The following is a 14,579-nucleotide window of genomic DNA, read 5'->3' as shown; positions in this document are numbered from 1 at the left end:
TATTAAAGCGCCCATTGTTCCTCAACCTTTGCCAAAAAAAAAAAAAAAAATTCAAGCTGGTCTCTCCATAATTTTTGTTCAATTGAGTTTGTGAAATATTCTTTTGTCGGGTTGATCCTTCCGTTCCATAAAGCATCCGGACGGACACAGATGCCGACGTGGCAAACTATGCTAACACCACGAAGCTTCTCGTCAAAGCCATATCACCATGCTCTCCACAAAATTATTGACAAAAAAATAAAAGATAAATGCACTGCAAATCTTAAAAATTGTCACAAAAATGAAATTGAGTTCTAAAACTTACAAAAAGTACAAACAAGTCATAAAATTTGTTAAATTGGTGCAATCAACATCTTCAATTTATTCAATCCAACTTGATTAACGGAAAATGCTGATTTGATTGTTTTCTTTCTTTTACATGGCGATGACATGAGTAAAACATGAAACATAAAGCTAAAACGGTTTCATTTTGGTCAAAATCTAACCTTTTATGCAAATTTTGTCTAAATTAAATTAAAAAAGGGACCATTGAAATCCCCCACATGGTTGGGGCCGAGCGATTCTCATCGATTGCAAAGGAGGGCTTGCAAGCCCTTGCTAGCTTTGAAGAGAATCACAACCCTCTTCCAGATCAAGCAAGGGTTGCCATTCGTAGCTGATCAGTGGCCCTTGCTAGTGGCAACCCTTGGCTAGAACTAGGTGAGCGACCATTTGCGACCATTCCCCACCACCGCTAGCCTTTTCGGCGATGGGGGAGGGGCAGCAGTAGTAGCGAGGGCTGCAAATCCAATATCGCCCGGTTTTCATTGTTCATTTTTAAATTTAATTTAAATAATTTTTTTGTAAAAATCATTTTCGGACTGAAACAACATTGTTTTAGCCACCTTAGAGAAAAAAAAATATTAAAAGAAGCTATGTCAGCATTTTCTATTAGCCAAGTTGGATGGAGCTAATGAAATGACTTGATTGCATCAATTTGATGAGTTTTAGGACTCAATTGTAATTTCATGATAAGTTTTAAAACTTTAAGTATACTTTATCTCCTAAAACGATTAGAAAAACTAAGGGCGTAAATGGTTTAGTTCGATTTTCCAAAAAACTGAACAAAACCGAACCGATAAGAAAATTTATTGAACCGAGCCAAAATCCGATCGGAATCGAAATAGAACCGAATCGAAATCTCGGTTCAGTTTGGTTTGCTTCAATTTTTTTTTTTTTACTTTTGTGTTTTTTTTTTTCTCTCTACATACACCCCTTTCTAAAAACATTTATTTTTATTTTTTATAAAAATCGATTTTTTTTTTTTTATTCTTTTTCTTTATTGGTGGTCACCAGCCACAGTGGTGGCCAGCAATTGGCTAAAGGTGAGCTCGAGCCTTGCCACGGGCCAATGATGCTCGACCCCCGCCTAGGTGACTGGTGGCCGGCCATTAAAGAAGAAGAAGAAAAGAAAAAAATAAAAATAAAAATAATTTTTTAAAAATAAAATAAATAATAAAGAAGGAATTTTTTTTAGATTTTATTGATTTGGTTCAGTTAACTGTGCCGATAAAAATCGAACCCAAGAAATCGAATTTTTTGGTTTTATTCGGTTCGATTTTTTTACACCCCTAATAAAGACTAGTGAAGATTATGAGAGACTATTGTTGTTTAAAGATGAGCCTTCAAATGGGAGATTGATGAGGTTGTAACTCCATATTTTTTATTTATTTCTTTTGCTTTCATCTTTGTGGAGCCTCTGGCCACTTGCCGAGAGCCACCGACCCTTGCCTATCTATTGGCAAAAACCTACGAGGGCAGGCCTTGAAGAAGGAAAAAAAGAATAAAAAATGTGAAAGGTCAATAAAAGAATTTCGGATTTAAAAAAAATAAAAAAATTTATTCATATAAGTATTGTTTACGGCACGTAGAATAATTGACATGGACGAAATTGCAACTTCAGCAATTTTCGGATTGAAATTAGCTTGAAGAACTATATTAATAATTTGTTAAAAGAATTAAGATTAAATAAGCAAATTGTCAAAATATTTAAGATTAAATCGGTAAAATTGGAAAATTTGTTATTGATTTGATAAAATTAAAAAAATTTCACAATTTTTTCCCCAATTGCAATTGCATTTGCAGTGGAGAGGGGATTTGCTGACATATATATATCGTCGGAGGAGGAGAGGGAGGGGAGGCGCATTTTGCATTTGGGAAAGGAGCAAGCAGAAGCCGCAAGCAGAAGTCGCAAGAGAGAGAGAGGGGAGTGGGGGGGAATGGCGAAGCCGCTGGGACCGACGGGAGAGTTCTTCAGGAGGAGGGACGAGTGGCGGAAGCACCCGATGCTGGGCAATCAGATCCGCCACGCCACTCCTGGCCTCGGCATCGCTCTCGTCGCTTTTGGGATCTACCTCGTCGGCGAGCAAGTCTACGACAAGCTCTACAAGCCCCATCCCCCTTCCTCCTCCTCTCACTGACCCCCCGCAGGTTCTCACATCCCCCCACCCCTCCTTTTTCCTCCGTCTTCTAGGGTTTTTGTTAGATCGACTCCAATTGCTGCGGTTCCCATGAGAATTCGGGGTTTGTTCGCCGATATTAAAGGATTTGGATTTCCCTCTCTACTTACTCGTTTATAAGAGAACAAAATTGCCCCCCTCTGTTTTTGGTGAATTTTTGTCACTTGGCCTGCAAAAGTAGTAGTAGTAGTCCCTTTCTTGTGGCAATGTTTTCGGCGCTTCTGTATTAGTCCCTGGCTAGGCTAGGATTCCAAGTAACGAATGTGCCTTTAGTTATCGAAACTTAGTGATTGCGTGCCATTTTTTTCGATATTTTTCATTGCCAGTGGACCCAAATATTGAGCCGAATTTATCCAGACATCCTCTACTCCACCAAATAATTAACCCGGAACCCTCACTTGAGCTTTCCATAACAAACATCCTAATTAGGTTCCTGATTTAGTCTTATCTGTAGTTCAAAAGATTCAAACGCTAATATGCTTGGGGCAAACTTGAGCTTTGACTGCAAATATGTGCATCGTATACCAATGCGTGTTTGTGCATGTGCTTTCTCGTGTGCCTTGTCCTTTTTCTTGCTTATTTAGTGCATTTTTTTTTTTTTTTTTTGTTCAATTTTGGTCGACTGATTTGGTAAATTGCAATGCCTATCCAATTTGTAACTGGGAAACCATAGCTTCCTTTCAGTCCCTATTCCGGTATGATTGCCTCTGTTATGAACACACGCTTTGCATAGAAAGCTTTCATGGTAAAATTCTGTTAGAGGACCATGCTGTGCTAACCCAAAAACAATTATTTACAACAGAGTGATCCTTATAGCTCTAGCACAACGTGTAGGTCTAAGGAAGACTGTTGTCTAAACCACAACTTTAAGGTAAAAAACCAAGCGCCCCTAATTTTGACCTGTGATAGAATTACTCCACTAGAGTAAGGCGAGCCGTTTTTTTTTTTTTTAAAATTCTTTTGGTTCATTTTGGTTGCTGACGAAGCTATGTTATTTTGCACGAAAAGGGCTTGTATGTTTTTTGGAAAAAAGCTAGAGCAAAATGTTTTCTCATTTTCTGGTGTCCAGTCTGTTCTAGAAAATTGACCAATTTTTTACCATTTTCAAGCTGTGGAGTTACATTGTGTAGTTTTGGAAAAGCATCTTCTTTTCAATATGTAATTTTTTCCTAGAAACTTCGTGCTCATTGATGTTGCTTGATTATCCGATTGGTTGCAAACTGTCTCCTACCAACTCTTTATTTGATCATCTTATCATCTTTTGGGATGGCCGCCGAGTCAGTAAGCCTGCAGTTAATGACTTCAGCCACCATGGCCATCTAACAGCCATGTCTGCTGCCCTTCCCACTGCCTGCTTGTGTTCCCAACTGCCACCACCCCTGTTGACCACCCTATTGGCATCAACATGGTAGTTCGGATCACCCCCTTAATCAAAGGGCCGACATTACTCTGAATTTAACAATATCTCTGTGGTGCCACCACCTGTGTCTACCACCCGCTTTATGTCACAATTGTTCGATGACTCTCTTAAAATTTTGAAGAGTTGAAAATTTCTGAAATGATATTTACAGTCTTCATTGTACATATAATACTTAAGTTGAAACCTTTTTAGAATGACATGTTTTTTCTTCATAATGTGGAAAGTGGTTTACTTGGAAAGGGGAATTAGTTCATGGTGAGATCAGTCTTTTTATTGGCCACTGTTTGTTAATTTTATTATTATGTCACCAAAGGAATTGTGAAGGAGCACAACATGGTGCACTGTTTATGAAATTGCTTGTCCACAGTTTATAGTGAAATTATCCCACTTAATGTGTATTGTATCCCTTTCATCCTGTTTGATATTGGACACTAGACCCTCTTTATTTGCTGTCTTGATTTTTGAGTTATGTATTGGAAGCTCACAGAATAGTATCCTGGAAATCCATGGGCACAGAAGTTTTTGAGATCTATCTGGCTGAATTGTTGCTTACCATGCTGGTTGTTCTTCCGAACGAAATTTGAGCACTAAGTAATTGGAGCCTAGGGACTTTTTTGACATATTAGGATATTTCTTAGTTTGACTCTGCGGAAACCTGGTTAGCTTTGTCATTAGCTTTTGCTTCTTCATCTTCATCTGATGTTATGATTCGATTCGGATCTAGTTTACGCCATGGTTGATGGGATTTGTAACAATTTCACCTTCTGTTTGAGCAGGTTGATTTCATATTTATAGGGGGATGTTATGTGAGTAATGACGTGAGACATATAACACGAGTAGAACTTATTACCCATATCTTGTCAGAGCTTGTGTTTGTGGGGTGAATCAATATAGAGTTAAATTTGTTCTTATTAAGTTCAGAAACCTGTATTAAGTTGTTCAGGGGGAAGAATAGCTTTTCTCTATGCTTTGTCTGAATGCCTATGCTATGCCAGCTATGGAAGATGAATGATGACTTTATCTTAATGGAACTTAAGTTGTTCAGGTGCCCCTGCTTCTTTGGGGTAAGAAAGGGGAAGGGAAAGTCCCCCGAGCCATATTCTAGTAAACAAGAGCAACTGTATAATTCTCCTTATATTATCTGGTGTCATCTTGTTATTAGTTTATCTTTCAATGAACAAAGCAGAATTTAAATCTGATGAACAATTGATCTTATGCAGATGAGGGTTCATTTGGAGGATGAGAAGCTTGGTTTTCAGACTGTGTGGTGTCTTCTTCCTGGTTTTTTGTCAAATAAAAGCTCAGATAAATGAGAAACACAAGGGCCTTCCTTTTTTCTCTGTGATGTGTTGGTAGAAACTGTGACAACCAAGTTATTTTGTAGCTGTGGCTTATTCAGAAACGTTTCAAAGTTCTCGATCAATTACCATTTGAATTTTGCTTCTGATGAAACAATTGTCAAGTCCATTTCTATATGTGGCAACTTTTCAGGTGTGGGTGCATCAGGATGCACATATAAATAGGCAGTACTCATTTCACCGAACTCTCTTGTCTATATGTTATAATTTGCCTTTCTGAGTAAGAGAAAACGTATCAATAAGTTGAGATCCATATCTAGTGAGGCTTTGTTTTTTCTAGTCAGTTTCAGACTCGTTTAATAAAACTTAATAGTTTGCTGTCTTCGACAATTCTAGTAGCCCTGGACTAAGAAGCCTATGTTTAGGTTGAGGGTCAATTGATGTAGTTGCCAGCTTCGTAAATCTGCTGCTGCTGGTCCTTTTCTTTGAAAAATAAAGGATGAAATGGAGCGACTCCTATGGAGCAGTTTCATACCCACAAAAAAAAAGAAAAAGTCTCAAGTTTATATGCTCTTGTTGCTTGCGCTGATCAATCCTGATTGTTGCGCAGCCGAAAGCGAGTCGAAGTGATGTCGGGTTGATCCTTACACCTGACCCTTATAGGTCAAACGAAGCATTTCAATAGATTGAAGAGCAGATGAAGCCTGAAGGATCCAAACTTCCGACCAGGGTGGGGGCGGGGCCTCAAACCTTCTTCGGCTTTTGATGGATTTACTGATCTGACAAATGCATTTCAAAGCACTCCCCCCCCACAATCACCCCCCCCACAATCACATATCGAAGAAAGAAAAAAATTTACTTGTACTTTCAAAATAATGATTAAGTTTGTGGATATATAAGCGCAAACGTTTTGTGTATTTACATGTACTATTTATAGGATCTATTTGGTAACCTGTTAAATAATGTCTGAATCTATTCTTTTATTCCCCGAAATTAAAAATAAAATAAAAAAGAACAGATTCGTATAGTAACTTTTTTGTTATTGGGAATAAATTTGTTTTCGATAATAGATTTTGAATAGAATTAAGAAGTCTTTGATCTAGGGAATAGCTTCAGAATCAACTCAAATCATGCTGTTTTTTTTTTTTTTTCTCTCATTTTTCTTTCCTTGTCTCTTGTTCTTCCTCTAGCAATATGATAAATTATTAAAAAATTAAAATAACTTTTGAAAAATATAACTAAATTATAACATAAAATTATATTAAAGAGAAAATAAATTACATAATAAAATTATACAAAAATATGATAAAATTATAAAATTAAATTAAAAATATTAATAAAATAATTTAGAAATATACTATATATAGTGAAATTATTAAAAATCAAAAGAAAATTTTAAAATATGATAAAATTATATAATAAAAATAAAATAAATTTATATAGATATTAAAAGAGAAAAATATAATAAAAATATTTAAAAATTAAAATAAATTATAAGTCACAAAAAAATTTAATGGTTATACCAAACGTTTTTTTTTTTTTTTTCCGGAAATAAAAATTTTGGATAGTTACTAAATGCATTCAAATGCTCAAAAACTCTTCTAGGGAGCAAAATCAAAATGAATCATTTATGAACAAAAATGATTCATGAGAACATAATTATTATCAAACACACTCATAGAATACTTAATGAATGCCACCTGGGCTTCTAATTTGCCAAATGTCGATCGTTCTTTTCACAAGGAGAACTCTTCTCATACTTTTCGGTCATTTTACTTCTAATGAGGAGTTATGTGCTAAGTTATCAAATTGGTTCGATTAAGTATTTTCGTTAATTCTATCTAATTTGGTCAATGGAAAATGCTAATGTGGTTTTTTAAGTGATTTTCTCGATCTTTCGTGGCGATAGCATGGCCAAAATGATGTTGTTTTGGTCCAAATTTTTACATAAAATCCAAAGTTCTAAAATTCTAAAAGTTATGGGAGTCATCCCTTTCCGTGTAACTTTTCCCATGGAAACTAATCTTAGAACTCTGTGTATGTGTGGAGTGTATTCTCACTCATAGATGAATAGATGGCGATCTCTTAAATCTAATACAATTAGTCAAGTCACGATGGCAAAACATGAACTGCTCCAATTTCCTTGGAAATGGGCCTAGGGGAATTGTTGCTTAAAAGATGAAATAACATGTATTTTACTCTCTCATTTTTTGTGAGAATGATACATAGGTAATTCGTAACTAGATCTCGGGTTTCTTATTTATGTACTTTCTTTTCCATAATTCCTATTATAGACTTCCTGTTTTTGGCATGTCAAATGTTTTGAGTCCATAATGTGAGGATTTGACATCATGAAGAGAAGACTAAAAGGCTAAAAGAGCTCGAGCATTGACTCTAATTTTTCTAGACGGAAGAAGACTTATATAATTATGGTTATAGTTAATCCCAAAGGATATGTTGAAAAAAATTCAGAAAATATATTTAGCGTAATGTTTTTTTTTAAATAAAAAAAATAAAAATCTATAAAATGTTACATCATGGTAACTTGTTGCAAAAGTTGTTGACGATGGTAGTATATTAATTCTAGTATCATTATCAAGGATGGAAAATCATTGCTAAATTCTCGATGGCAGCACCTCACGGGCGGGCCAATGGCGGGGTAAGATCTACCATACTCGTTGGAATGCATTTCGAATGAGAAGAACGGTAAAGCTTGCTAACCATCAAAAGCACGAAGCCTTAAAAATGCACAAAACGCATGTTTTGCCCCAAAAGGAAAAAAATCCAAGAATTGCCGAATAGCCTGTGGATTCAATGAAGGATGATGGTGCCGTTCATTATCACCATCCATTTTCCCAAGTAATTTACTTCTAGTCATATACCATTTAAATGTTAGTTATTGCATATTCAAATTTGTTAACCATTCAAATGCACCACTAAAAAAATGTTTTTGGCAATTCATAAACACGTGTTAAATTCAATCTGAAGTGAATAATGACTTACTTCTTACCTAATGATAGTTTCTTGCATAGACTGTAGATTGTGAAATGGTCATGGACCCCATTTACCATATCCCCTTATGAACCATTGTATATATCATGTTCCACTAAAGTTGAATTGGTCATGGACCTTATTTACTTATTTATACCAATCTTGAATTTTGCTTCATCTTACTTTATATGGAATCAAAGTAATCTAATTCATTATGTTGAGGTATTGATTCAAGTTCACAATTATAGATATTTTCTTGATCACACAACAAAATGTGCTTTGTGCTTTTCTTACCTTGTTAAACTTCTTATTCTCGTGGGCGGCTCCTGTGCGTAGCTGTTGTCTCCAGCATATATTCCAGCTTAGAGCTTACGAGGTCTGCAAATGCCCCGGGCTCATTTCTGAACCAACGTAGCTGCGGGAGCGGTGTTGGTGGTGGCGATGGGGAATGAGTCGGGATCTCTGGAATACACGCCCGCATGGATATTTGCGGGTGTATGCTTCATCACTGTTTTTCTCTCTCTTTGTGCTGAACGAGGCCTTCACCCGCTTGGCAAGGTCAGTTATACGCAATACGTGTTCCTGATAATTTCGTGATTCTATTGCAATTGCATTTGATCTTCTAAAATCGAACTGGACGATGCTGCAGTTCTTAATGCGCAAGAAGCAAGGCGCTCTCTTCGTTGCCCTACAAAAATTTAAAGAAGGTGGTCCATTCATTTTCAACCATTGATTCACGTTGCCTACCATGCTCTGTATCCAGGAGAAGTGCCAAAAAAGCCCTAAATCTTTTGTCTTTGTGCCGATTTAGTCCTAAACCTTTTTACGTTATGCCAATTCAGTCCTTTCCGGCCAATTTTGGCTGAATTTTGCTAACTTGACGCCGGTCGGCTGACGTGGCATGATCGACGCTGACATTGACAACTTTTAATAATATTTTAATAATAATTTAATATATATATTTTTTCTTCCTCTAGCTGGTCGCCAGAGCTTAGCGATCGGCCAGAGGCGACGGCTGGCGAGGGTCGAGCCTCACCCATGGTCGGCGAGGCCGCCTCGAGGCCTGGGTGGCGAGGCTCGCCCTCGCCGGATCTAGCAAGGGTTGAGCCTCGCCTATGGCCGGCAAGGGCGAGGGTGAGGAGGTGGTCTCGCTGCAGTCGCGCCATCCCCTGCTCACGCGCCTGTCCGCCCGTCTTTGCCTCTCGTGCTCGTCACCCGCACCCTGCTCGTTGTCCGCCGGAGTTAATCTAGATGCCTGCCATTGGCGTCGAGCTAGCGGGCTCGACCTCGCCGGCCGTCACCTCTAGCCGGTCGCCGGAAAAAAAAGAAAAAGAAAATCAAAAATCAAAAATCAAAAATCTAAAAATCAAAAATATTATTAAAAGTTGTCCACGTCAGTGCTGATCAGGCCATGTCAGCCGGCCGGCATCCAATTAGCAAAATCTAGCCAAAATTGGCTAGAAATGACTGAATTGGCACAACGTAAAAAAGTTTAGGACTAAATCGGCAAAAAAAAAAAAATTATGATTAAATCGGCACAAAGACAAAAGGTTTATGACTTTTTTGGCATTTTTCCCCATTGCATCCCTACCACATTCTTCCTGGTCACCAAGGAATAAAAAACATTAAAGATTTGGCATCCTTTTTAAATATCAAAATGTCATATAGTTAGTAAATTATCAACATATACCTTGGAACTGACATGCACTATTTTTCACATTCTTGTCCAGACTTGATGCTCTTAGGGTTCATTTCGTTTCTGTTAATTGTTTTTCAAAGCATACTCGGTCGAATATGTATCTCTACACATCTGGCCTCGCACATGCACCCATGCAAGAAGCAATCTTCACATATCGCCACTCATGGAGAGCTTTTGCTGACAAGAAACTACAAGAGAGGGCTTTTATCACCGGATGAGAGTGTGGACATCTGTGCACGTAAGGTATGCTGTCACGGAAAAAGGGATGACTTCGCTTAAATATGTGAAACATCTCCATTGATATTTCAAGTGAGCACCTCAATTGGAAAATCTTTAATTGCCATGCGGCAAATGCCGATATCGTCCATGCCTCAAATTGTGTACAGGGACAGGTTCCACTGTTGTCGATAGAGGCGTCACATCAACTTCAAAAATTCATCTTTGTATTGGCAGTCGTTCATGTCATCTTTTGTGGGACTGCTATGGTTCTTAGCGAAGCAAGGGTAATTCTCATTTTTGCAACATGTATAATGTCGGCTCTCCGATGCTTTCGCAACAGTTTCCTTGCATCACAGCCATCCCTTCTCCCGTTATGCAGGTCCGTCGATGGAAAAGGTGGGAAGACTCAATTCGGAGAGGACACGGTATTCTATAGCCTTCCCCACGCCCCAAGATATAGAAGTGATAGAAGTTGCAATTACATCCCATATATATGTTTGTGTGATCATGGGCTCACCACGATCCAACCTGGACAAGCACGAATAGTTGAAGTGACACATTTTCATTCATTTTCAATGGAAAAACCTTACCTAATGGCATTCAACTTTTTACACCTGGCACGAATAGTTGATACAAACACAATAGCAAACACGAATTGCCAGCTCCTTGGGCATGCAAGCAATTCATATTTTCCTGGGTTTGGCATAGCCACTTATATATGATGATGAGTTCTTTAAAATTAGGTACAAAGCACAAACCAGGTGTTGCTCACTCTTTCACTAACTTTGAGTAATTTATGAGTGACGATAGAATCTAAATCTACTTGCTCCTACTACAAGAGACCGTCCGTAAATGGTTTTTTAGCATGTATATACATGACGCATATCAGCAAGAAGGCACACTAAACACGACGGAGCTAATTCTCTGAGCAAATGCATGCAGCAGCCGCAGGTGATGCTCATCGCCGCCATCATGAGATCTTCAGACTGCGCGCAAGTGGATATTGGAGGAAAGTAGCTATTGTGAGCTGGATGGTAAGTCCTGCTGTACTCATATGCTGATGCACATTATGTTTATGTCATATGGCATAATTTACAAATGCAAAGAGGCGATTGTAGGATCTCACACGGCGTACACTTCATATTTCACTACTCGATTACCTCATTGTTGTTGCCATGATGACACTTTCGCATTGCAGATTTCATTTATGAAACAATTCTATGGTTCTGTCACCAAGTCAGATTATATCGCTCTGCGACACGGATTTAAAATGGTGAGAATATATAGTGGTTGATATCTATTTATATCTGGACTTGGGTTAGTATGGTCGATGATCATGCTCTATTATTTTGAATGTACACATTTGCATGTATACAGGCCCATTTGCCTTTGGTACCTGAATCGACATTTGATTTTCACGACCACATGATGCGAATTCTTGAAGGTGATTTTATAAAAATAGTCAGCATAAGGTAATCCCTCTGCCATTGTTTCACTCTGACTCCAATCTAACTTTGAAAGTTCAATATCACCGGGCAACTCGCTGTTTACTTGGTGCAGCTGGTTCTTTTGGCTATTCATCGTCGTCTTTCTGCTACTATATGTGCAAGGTAATCTCCCAGCAACCCACCACACTCTTCTCACATATATACTTTTTTTTTTCAACTGCGCCCAAGGCTCTTGTTTTCCCACATTCGTGCAGGATGGAACACGTACTTTTGGTTGTCGTTTCTGCCATTAATCGTAAGTGAATTGGCAATCTTTCCTAATCCCAGAGGTTTCAGTTTGAGGTTCAAAGTTGATGGCGGTGATTAGCAAAAATGTGAAAAGTTGAATTGAATTGCAGCTTTTGCTCCTTGTTGGTGCTAAACTGGAGCATATAATAATGCGCTTAGCTCAGGAGGTGGACAGTACTGATCATGATCATGAAGCCGCTAGAGTGAAGCCCTCTGATGATCACTTTTGGTTTCGTCGGCCCGGAATTATTCTTCGGCTGATTCAATTCATTTTGTTTCAAAATTCTTTCGAGATTGCCTTTTTCTTCTGGATATGGGTAAATAAACAAATCCTACTCACGTAAAAGTTGTTGATGATCATGAGCAGTCTACTCAAAATAAATCTATGCTTTCTTACTAGAGCACTTACGGACTCCACTCGTGCATTATGGAAAAGCCTGGTTTCATCATCACAAGACTCATAATGGGGTAAAACGCAGGAACTAGTAGCTCCTTCTCCTTTCGCTTGGATGATTTCTTTTCCTAACTCCGAACATCATAATTTACTGGCATTCTAATCGGGATTAGACCGCTTGCTTTTTCAGAGTAATTGTTCAGGTCCTCTGCAGCTACAGTACCCTGCCTCTGCACGCTCTAGTCTCTAAGGTCAGCAATTTGTGTGATTATCGCGACATGCTGTTGTGTTACTAGGAATGCATTAGCTACCTATCTCCAATATCTTAAGTCATGTGAGGCTTTGTGTTAAGCTGAGAAGCTACTTGTCTGCCTGTGTGAATTAGATGGGAACCTCGTTCGAGTTTGGTCACCGTCTCCAACCCAACCTAGGGCAAAGGCTTGTTCATGGAAAGGGCGACCACCCATCTAGCGTAGCAACCGCTTCACATTCGCACGGAATGGGCACGCAATCATTGGAAACCTTTCATGTGGCCGAGCAAGCGCAGGATATTGAAGTCGAGAATGGTCTCTGATGTCTCTCGAGTACCAGGCTCGAAACTCCATTTATTAATCTTAAAAATCATGGACACGATGATGGCTTCGTGCGCCATTTTTGGGATACTTGTGTTGAGAAAACATTCCCTCAGTGGTTTCAATGATTGACAAAACTTACCGACTTTGAATTTTGATTAAAAGTATTTTTTAGGAAGGAAAGTCTGATGATTGCAATCAGAATCAGAGTCGTGGATGATACTTTCTTTTTCGGATATTTAATCAAACGACTAGTAGAAAAATTGACTGGATTACTTACTCCATTTTGGAGGAGCTTTAAAAGGAAAGTTTTCATAAAAATCTTCAAGTTTCTAAACTTTCCTCAAATTTTGAAGGCGAGCTATTCTTTATAAACATAGACACTTGACTTTTGGGGCAGCAAATCTTTCTTTCGGGAAGCTTCAACCTTGGCGATTCTCACGCAATCAGGTCTTCTCAACCAAATCTAGGACCAACGGATGGATTGGTTGGATGATCCTGTTGAATGTATGTCCAATGGTCAGCTTAGATTAGGACAGATATAAAATGAGGTCTCAAAGTAGAAGGAAAATAATTCGCTTTCACTAGTATTGGAGCTTTTGATTCTAAAGTTTGAAGCTTTCACTAGTATTGGAGCTCTTGATTCTAAAGTTTGAAGGGTGTTTGTGATCATTTACATCAGATTCAGTGAGCAAAATTGTGTAACCTTTTAGAGGTCGAGAAGATGTAAGGAGTTTTACACACAAGCCTAAGTGTTCGGTGCTCAGATCTTGTAACCCCTCCCCTGATCGGTTCTTATTAGTGGATTCCAACTAATTGACTATAGCGTGGGAGAGTTGACATAAGCTTGCAAAAATTGAACCACTATAATCTTGAGTGTGCAATTTTCTATCCCTTACTCTTTTAATTTTCTGTAATAGAATTGTGCACTGGTAAAGTCTGACCACTTCATTAGGAGTTGTCTTGCTGCAATATTGGTTTAAATTCTTTGATTTTCGCAAAATCACCTATTCACCCCCTCTAGGTTATATTTTAGCATAACAACTTGTATGCCCGTATCACATATCAATGTGAACTATGATGTTATAGGCCCAGAAAAAAATAAAATAAAAATAAAGGTTTAGCAATAGCTCCCAACCGACAGCTCTGCAATAGGCAATGGCATGGCTGTTTGGTGGGAGTGCTCATTTGGGATTGGCTTTGCTCTAGCAGTTTATTGGAGGGAGCAAAGCGATTCAGAGAATAATAACGAGAGCCCCACCCATATACGGCTGAATCAGACGCCACTTTTCGACATAGGGACAATGGTACTTACGTCGTTGGAGATGACAATTTGTAACTCAATTTCGGCACCACCCAACCCGCCTAAAGATCCAGGCAAGCAATCCAAAATTTAATTTGGAGATGACAATTTGTATCTCAATTCCAGCACCACCCAACCCACCAAAAGATCTAGGCAAGCAATCCAAAATTTAATTTGGAGTTGACATTTATATCTCAATTCTAGCACCACCCGATCCTCCTAAAGATCCCGGCAAGCAATCCAAAATTTAAGATGGTAAGACATTAAATCCAAACCATGAAAAGTTATATTTTACTTTTAAAACTATTAATTCATTTCTTGACTACAATTTATATCTAAGATTTACATCAAATGGTGAATCTATTTTCATGGTCCATGTGACTTACTACACAATTTTTTTTAGGTGAAGAGACCAAAATATTCCTAATGACTCATCTATATTTGGAGTA

General features: G+C 38.2%; 2 protein-coding genes across 2 annotated transcripts; both read left to right on the top strand.

Annotated features, from left to right (window-relative positions):
• Positions 1-2,169: 2,169 nt before the first annotated feature.
• On the top strand, positions 2,170-5,461 carry LOC104420035 (NADH dehydrogenase [ubiquinone] 1 beta subcomplex subunit 3-B). Its single transcript, XM_039301789.1, has 2 exons — positions 2,170-2,469; positions 5,139-5,461. The coding sequence occupies exon 1, from the start codon at positions 2,259-2,261 to the stop codon at positions 2,457-2,459; it is 201 nt and encodes a 66-aa protein (XP_039157723.1). The 5' UTR covers positions 2,170-2,258; the 3' UTR covers positions 2,460-2,469; positions 5,139-5,461.
• Positions 5,462-8,605: 3,144 nt separating this feature from the next.
• LOC104420036 (MLO-like protein 13) lies at positions 8,606-12,917 on the top strand. The gene is made up of 14 exons (XM_010031934.3): positions 8,606-8,765; positions 8,857-8,914; positions 9,938-10,149; positions 10,293-10,409; positions 10,505-10,550; positions 11,068-11,159; positions 11,324-11,398; positions 11,503-11,597; positions 11,686-11,735; positions 11,828-11,868; positions 11,972-12,178; positions 12,262-12,329; positions 12,446-12,506; positions 12,641-12,917. The coding sequence occupies exons 1-14, from the start codon at positions 8,649-8,651 to the stop codon at positions 12,827-12,829; spliced, it is 1,428 nt and encodes a 475-aa protein (XP_010030236.2). The 5' UTR covers positions 8,606-8,648; the 3' UTR covers positions 12,830-12,917.
• The last annotated feature ends 1,662 nt before the right edge of the window (positions 12,918-14,579 follow it).

The sequence above is a fragment of the Eucalyptus grandis genome, chromosome 9, assembly GCF_016545825.1.
Source record: "Eucalyptus grandis isolate ANBG69807.140 chromosome 9, ASM1654582v1, whole genome shotgun sequence".
Lineage (NCBI taxonomy): Eukaryota > Viridiplantae > Streptophyta > Magnoliopsida > Myrtales > Myrtaceae > Eucalyptus > Eucalyptus grandis.
The sequence above is the reverse complement of the archived record's forward strand: the minus strand, read 5'-3'. Positions and strand labels throughout refer to the sequence as shown.